The sequence below is a fragment of the Gossypium hirsutum genome, chromosome A05 (genome assembly GCF_007990345.1).
Source record: "Gossypium hirsutum isolate 1008001.06 chromosome A05, Gossypium_hirsutum_v2.1, whole genome shotgun sequence".
Classification (NCBI taxonomy): domain Eukaryota; kingdom Viridiplantae; phylum Streptophyta; class Magnoliopsida; order Malvales; family Malvaceae; genus Gossypium; species Gossypium hirsutum.
Genome location: NC_053428.1, coordinates 37,632,759 through 37,640,276, shown reverse-complemented (window position 1 = coordinate 37,640,276; position 7,518 = coordinate 37,632,759). Strand labels below are relative to the sequence as shown.

The window sequence follows — 7,518 nt, the reverse complement described above, 5'->3', positions numbered from 1 at the left end:
ATTCAGATTTATGTTGTCGAGTTATTAATTAGTTGCTAAATCGGTGTTTGGGATACTGTTTCTAGGTTTTGAAGGTCTCGGGATTGCTCTCACATCAGAAACAAGCCAGGTGTGTAACGAAAACGTCAATCAGCAAAAGGTGAAAAATTGGCCTGTCAATGCCACACAGACGTGTGCCCGACTGTGTGACGAGTGTGTGTGTGGCCGTGTGACCGATTTGGGCATGTGGGCTGTAGGCCAGGCCATGTGGGCCACACTGGTAGGGCCAATTTGGGAGTGTGGGTCACACTGACAATGTTTTTTTTATTTATTCCAAAATAGCTTTAAAAAAATTCACGTCCTTTTTTTTAAATATTTTACTGTATTATTATAGGATACTTGTCAACCTTTTTAACCTTGATTGTAGAATCTACATTAATAATATACCAAATATTATTCTAAAAATAAAATAAAAAACTTGAAAAATAAAGTAAAATGGATAATAACTTCAAATAATCCGAACTCGCATGATCTATAATTATAATTGGACTGGAAATACCAAACAATGAATCTTGTTATTGACTCGTGCATCCTTTGCACAATAAAAAGCTAAGAGAAAAGAAAAAGAGATTCTAAAAAAGTAAAAATATCTACTAAGTGTAGGTTGTTAATATTTTCAAGCAATGAGACAACACACGTTAAAATCCACATTATTGTTATCCAAAAAATATCAATAGGAAAAAGAAAAAAAAAGGCTAATTTGAAGGAAAAGTGCAAAAGTGGACCAAATGCACTGAATTTAATGTGGAATTTAACATTCCACCTCAACCAACCACATCATTTTCATAATCCTCTTAAAACTTTATTCTGGTTTTTTTTTTCTATTGGTAAAAAATAGGGCAAATTATATTTAAGGTAACTAAACTGTTAGTAAGTTTACGATTAAGTCATTCAACTTTAAAAAGTTACAAAACGGTCATTAAACTATTTAAAACTTTTTAATTAAGTCATTTGGTTGTTAACATCATTGTTATATAGCCTTATTTGTTTGCATTGCCTACACCAATCAAAGCTCTTGTTTCTCCTTTTTCTGTAGTTCAATTTTTATATGAAACAACTATGAACGTCACAAATCAACGAACCAAAGTCTAAACAACTTTCTTTTTTGATCTTTGATACTGATTACCAAATCGGCTTGGATCTAAGGTATATATGTTCTTCTATTTGTCCACAAGTATTGATCGACCGTATCGATTGTGGAATCATCATTTGGAGCTAACTAGCCAAACTTTTTTCTTAAAAAAAAAAAACTTTGCAACTCAATGACTTAAATAAACTTTCAAATAGTTCAATAACTTAAATAAAAATTTTAGAATAGCTCAGTGACCATTTTGTAACTTTTTAAAGTTAAGTAGCCCAAAACGTAAATTTACCAATAGTTTAGTTCCCTCAGGAGTGATTTACCCTAAAAAATATTGTATCAGATTATGAGTTCAATCAGTTTTTGTTTACTTATTTTTATCAGTAATGATTGGTAGTGTATAAAAAAGCATAATTTTTAACAGGTTACATCAATTTTAACCTATGTTATTTGTTTTGTGTTAGACAGGGACTAGGAACCAAACTAATCACAGAAATCTTTGATTTCTTTCATTTCTTATATAAAATTATAACTAATAACTATAATTTTGATTCCTTTTTCTTTCTTTCTTTTTAATTTCTATAACAATAATAATGATAGTAATGGTGGTAGCGCACCTTGGTTGGTAATAGAATACAAAATTAAAATAATTAAAAGAGACAAAAATGTTGAAGCCATTGATGTTAATGCTGGTGGGGTTGGCGATGGTGCTGCGCCGCTCCCAAATATCATTCCAAAGAAGTTGCCATCATCGGTGGGTCCTGAACTGCCAGTAGTGGTGGTGCCGGTGCCACTGGGCACGGTGTCGCCGGTGTACCCTGGATAGGTATAGCTCCCAGTCTCTTCGCTGTACATATAATTCAACACGCACATTCGAAAAAAAAAAACAGTCATACATCAAACTATAAGAGAAAAGGATTGCAAATGTTAAGACTAGTATAAATTTATTAGTCACAACATGAACATAACACAAATGGAAAATTAAAACACCATAATAAACAGGACATGAATATTCAAATTTCTAAGAATCTTTATAAATAAGAACTATTAACGCGTCAAAACTTAGGGTTAAGTCCATGTAATAATAACTCTTGACAATGGTGGCTAAAACCCTTAAGAAATGACAAAACATTTGGAGGGATCTAATTAAAAATTTGGGGGGTTAAATGTAAGTGTGGGATAAGATTCTTAAAAAATCATATCTACGTATGTAGCCGACAGGGAACCAAAGCAAAAAAGGTTGTTAAAATAGCTAACATGGATGACATATAAGCAAGGGAAAGGAGCTATCACATTGACAAACATGTATGAAGGAAGGCTGTCTTGAATGTGTATGTATTTTTCCCCATTAATAAAGCTAATTGTCAATGTCTTATAGATCAACATCAGACGGTGAGGGGGCTCACGTTGATATACAGTTGGAAAGCAGATCAAAGAGAATATAAACTGACTCAGATGCTTCACCCCCACACCCACTTGAATGCCAAAAAGGATCACCTCTCCTATATCTAGTTTAAAGCTAACCCTTTTTTTTTCTTCTTTCATACTTTTATCCATGTTTGCATCTTCGTGGTTTTTGTTCCATACATTAAGGGTTTTTATATTCAACAAATATTCAGATATTAGTATAGACTAGTAGTGTTATGTAAATTACCCTAGAAAAGGGAAAACCTATCATCCCATGCAAAGGCACATGGTGTAGGGCAAAAGAAATCGTTAGAAGGCTAATCTTTACACAGATTCTCATTATTTACTTGCAGTATCTAACGGGAGAAAAAGACTAAAAGATGGGGAATAAAGTAATTAATTATGGGATTTTGTTAATAAATGTTTTGAAAGAACTTTTTTAGATTTAATCTGTATAAGATTCGTTAGGCAGACTGCTTATAGGGATTGATTAAGAAGAGTTTATTTATAGGTTAAGGATGAGTTTGGTGTAATCTAGTGCGTTTAGTTTACTTTTTGTTTCCCGTTATATTATTATTATAATATATAATCTCATCGTTATCGCTATTTTTACACTAATCGCGAATTAAAGTATCGACCATCTAAACTCACCCTAACAATAGAAAGTAATACAGTTTAGAAAATGAGCGATATCTATATCTTGTATTAATATGAGAATTCTGTTAATTAATACTTACGCATTCTTTATAGTTGAATATTCATTGTTCCAGCTTAGTTAGAAATTTGTCTATTTAATACCAAGCATTAGAATGAGGATGACAGTTAAGAAAGAGACGGGTAATACAGTTAAAAGCCTAATTAAATTGAAAAATTACCTAGACTCGCCGAAAACGCCGGCAGTGAAAGTGAGCTGCTGAATGAAGGCAGCGGATTTAGGCTGGATGCTGGAAGCTTTAGCGTACTGAGGACTTACATCGGCACCGGAAGGCACAAAATAGGCTCCATTTACCATTAAATCCCCTTCTGTTCTCCAGTTCCAAGATGCCCATTCCCTCTCATCCGTGTCCACTCTCTTTGTCACCTGTTCACGACTTTGCCAAAAGAATGTAAAATGAAAGTCGAACAAATTACTGCTATAAATTAGGGTTCACAAATCTAAACACCCCACGCGCCGCCACAGAGAGTGGGGAACATGAGTGCTCCCCCACTTGCAGAAATACATCCATTTCTGCCCAGCACAAGTCAAAAAAGTATACTAGCCATCCACCAAGAATAATTAATCAATCATTTAATTAGCCTCCCTTTTCCCTAATTCGTCGACAAGAAAGAAAAAAACAAAAACCATGCTTGAATTTATTTATTTATTTATTTTAACTCGATGATCATGTAAATCAAAATCTGCGGTCATAATTTAAATATTAACAAGAGGGTTTTACCTCTTTAGCATTAGGGTCCACTGGTGCAGTATAACGATTCCCTTGACTGTTGATGGTAGGGTTAGCACTACCGCCGATGGCATACATTTCCCAAGCCGTGAAATCATTATTGACAACATGTATATACCCTAACCGGCATCTCGGCATTCTTTGCACCAATGCTTCTCCAAAGTGATTAAAAGCTATCGTCACCTGCATCCCTGAATCAGCCAAATGCCTACCAACACAACAAAAAAATAGGGGGACTAAATTTTGAAAGTTCAAAAGAGTATAGGGACTGAAAGGAGAATTAGACCTTTTAATACCTATCATCATGGCCTAAAAGCATTACTTCATTATGGTGAGAAAAATAGTTGTTACTAATGGTAATTCCAGTGGAGCCCATTATAGCATCAATAAGACCGTCAGTGCAGTAACTAAGGGCGCAATGATCGATCCAGATTTTCTGGGAACTGAAAATGGAGATCCCATCACCATCCGATCTTCCTCTCCATCCAACATGCGTCGGCGACGAAGCAATGTCGGCGTTCCCCGATGGTTTACAATGGTGAACGTGGATGTTATGTATAATAACATGGGAGACATACTGCAATGTTATACACCCATTCCCGGTGACATGAACGGTGACACCACGGCCGTCGACGGTTTTGAAAGAGTTGAAAATCAGCTCGTGCTTCAGCTTGATGACCATGTTGGTTGAGAAGATGATCCAGAGGGGTTCGTCTTGTATGACGGCGTGGCGGAGAGTGCCTGGTTTGGGATTAGCAACGTCGTTGTCGGAGGAATCCACGACAGTGTAGATTCTGCCGCCTTTTCCGCCGAGGGTTCCTTGCCCGAAACCTATAGAACAGTCAGCTAAGCGTTGGCGGTTGTTGTACCAGTTGGGATCGCACCGCCAGCAATCATCGATGGGGTTTCCGGTTAGGCATTGATCTTTTTGGCTTACCGATAAAGCTTGTCTTCTTGATATAGACACATTTAATCTCCTACAAAAGATTAAAACAAAGGGTTTCGAGTAAAATGAAATGTAAAATTTAAGGGAAACAGGGGAGAAAATTCTTTGAAAAAAGAAGAAGCTAAATTTGGAAAGAAAATGATGATATTTTGTTTGCCATTATGAGAAGTAAAGACAATGGGACTACATGTTTTTTTAGTCAAAATCTTTGTCAGAAAATATGGTATTTTCTTCTTCTTTTCCGCACAGAATCATGCAAGAAAATGGTTGAATCAAAGGGCATACCTTTGAACATCATGAACAACAGATTCAGGGTGAGGATGTTGGTGAGGGAGGCTGAGACTGAAGGCAGCTCTACCAAATGAAGAGAATGGACCTAAAATACATATTACGAGAATGCAGGTGAAAGGAAGCATCCTTGAAGAACAACAACAATGGAAGCTTTTCTTTTTCCTTGTTTTGTTTTGTAATGAAAAAGGTTCCTTATTTCAACAAATTATGTGTCTTTGATTTGCTTGTTATTCACCAGAAAAAAAAAAGAAGATAGGAAAATGTAAAACTTTGGACGACCAGAAGTGATTTAAATACTAAGTAATCTAAAATTCATGATGATAGACAAAGAATCTTTAAATCCCAATTAAAAAAAAACACCCTTTATTTAATTTTCTTTCTTTTGAAATGCTTTATGTAATCAGAAAGTAGAAGAAAAAAAAGAAGGAAACTACGTTTACATTAAAAACCTCTTCAGTACACTCTCTGTTTTCCCCTGTTTTTTTCCCATCTTTTGCAGACTCTAATCAGTTTACATAAATTCTTGGCTTGTAGTCTAATTATTCTTAAAACATGAAATAATTAAACAAAATAATAAAAAGAAAGGCTAGAAAGGGTTAATTTATGAAGAAATTAGAAAGGAAAACAGGGGGCTCATCCAAAAAAAAAAGAAGATAATGCAGAAAAGAAAACCTTTTTTCTTCAATGGAAGGTAAAAGGTAATGTTTTGCCTTTGTTTGAGGATAGAGATTCTTTACTGCATGGATTCGTATATTTGCTCCTTATTTTACCCTATAAGCAAAGCAGCCTACCAGCAGTCAGCCGTAGGCACAATTTATAGGTCAAAGTCAGTGTTACAATGTAAATCGTCATCTGATAAACTGCCATACTTTTTTTTTTTTTTTCCTACCAAAATACTAAACCAGCTATGAATAGCAGTATGGTGTTTGTTGTGATTAACAGATAAAAGAGAAACCTTTGTTGAAAAAGATTCAAGATTTAGATATGATTCAAAGATTCAAATATTGCGGCCTCCTTTGAGTAAAACTTTTATTAATCTTTCAGTTTGAGTGGAAGTTGGAGGCCTGGGTTTTGCATGGTGGAGAAAATCAACTGTGTGTTCTTCTTCATTGGACGCACATGAATTCAATCAACGTACATGAATTTTGCATGGCTAATAGTGAGTAGGGGTAGAGCCAAGATATTTTTTAGAGGGTAGAAATGTAAAAGGGAATGTCAGAGTTTGGGTTTCAAACCACGTTTGTATGCTTAAGCAACTATATATATTTATCAAGGAAGATGAGAAGATTTTGAAAAGATAGTTCAAAATGAATAGGATTTTTCATAAAAATATATTTATAAAAAATTAAGTAAAGCTTTTGTTAACTTAATCAAGTTTAGAAATCTAGCTTGCTAGTTATAAGAATTTTCTTCTATTTCTTTTATTTAAATGAAATTATAAAATAATACCATATATGGTTTAAATAAAAAACAAATCCTCAATTGTTTTTTTTTTCTAATCAGTTGAGCTATTAAACATCAATTATCATTAAACTACACTTTTGGTTACCACCTTTCAATTCAAATCTAAAATAATTCAAAATCTAAATAATTCAATCCACTGATAATTTAAAAACTTTGTCCAAATTTCGAAATTTTAAATTCAAATCTTATTATTATTGTTTTCTCTCTCAATTTGTAATAATTTAAAATATCTAAGTTTTAGACTAATTGAAAATATATGTTCACTTCAATTAAAAATATTAAAATAAAATTAGATAGGGCTCACACATGGTTTGACTTAAACTGAAATAAAATCTAAAAAAAACTCACATATGATTTATACAAGGTAAAACTTACGCATATGATATCATATTATATATACACCAGAGTAAAGTTAGAAATTTTTTCAGATGATGGAATTTAATTATAATTTTTTGAGAGGTTAAAGTATAATTTTATCATGTATTTATTTATGATTTCATCATTTTTATAGAGATCAAATATAAATTATTTTTTGGAGTCAAAGTATAATTATACCATTTATTAAATTTTTATTTTTATTATTTGTGAGATGACTAAAATATTTTTTTTCATTTGTTTGGCCCTTAGATTCACCTCCACGTATACATGCATCTTAATTTGAATTAAGCCAAAAATAGTAGTAGGGATGATAATGGAACGGGTAAGGGCAAACCTGCTCACTGTTGGCATGTTTTGCCTCACTACTCATTTGCTCAGCTATGTATATGAAATCTTGTAAAATACCATCATTTTCATGAATATTGGATATATTTATCCTTGCCTTTCTCACTCTACCTCAATGTGAT

General features: G+C 33.5%; 1 protein-coding gene across 1 annotated transcript; it reads right to left on the bottom strand.

The window, feature by feature from the left end:
- Positions 1-1,662: 1,662 nt before the first annotated feature.
- On the bottom strand, positions 1,663-5,993 carry LOC107957415 (probable pectate lyase 5). Its single transcript, XM_041112349.1, has 5 exons — positions 5,204-5,993; positions 4,269-4,949; positions 3,964-4,180; positions 3,403-3,608; positions 1,663-1,967 (listed from the first exon to the last, which is right to left on the bottom strand). Exons 1-5 carry the CDS (start codon positions 5,332-5,334, stop codon positions 1,700-1,702), a joined length of 1,503 nt encoding a protein of 500 aa, XP_040968283.1. The 5' UTR covers positions 5,335-5,993; the 3' UTR covers positions 1,663-1,699.
- Positions 5,994-7,518: the final 1,525 nt, after the last annotated feature.

Bases quoted from the DNA above. Each gene is read 5' to 3' on its own strand.
- LOC107957415 (XM_041112349.1), bottom strand. From the start codon at position 5,334: ATGCTTCCTTTCACCTGCATTCTCGTAATATGTATTTTAGGTCCATTC. The intron at 4,950-5,203 runs GTATGCCCTTTG...AATCTTTTGTAG, and splicing joins GTTGTTCATGATGTTCAAAG to GAGATTAAATGTGTCTATAT. The intron at 4,181-4,268 runs GTATTAAAAGGT...TTGTGTTGGTAG, and splicing joins CTTTTAGGCCATGATGATAG to GCATTTGGCTGATTCAGGGA.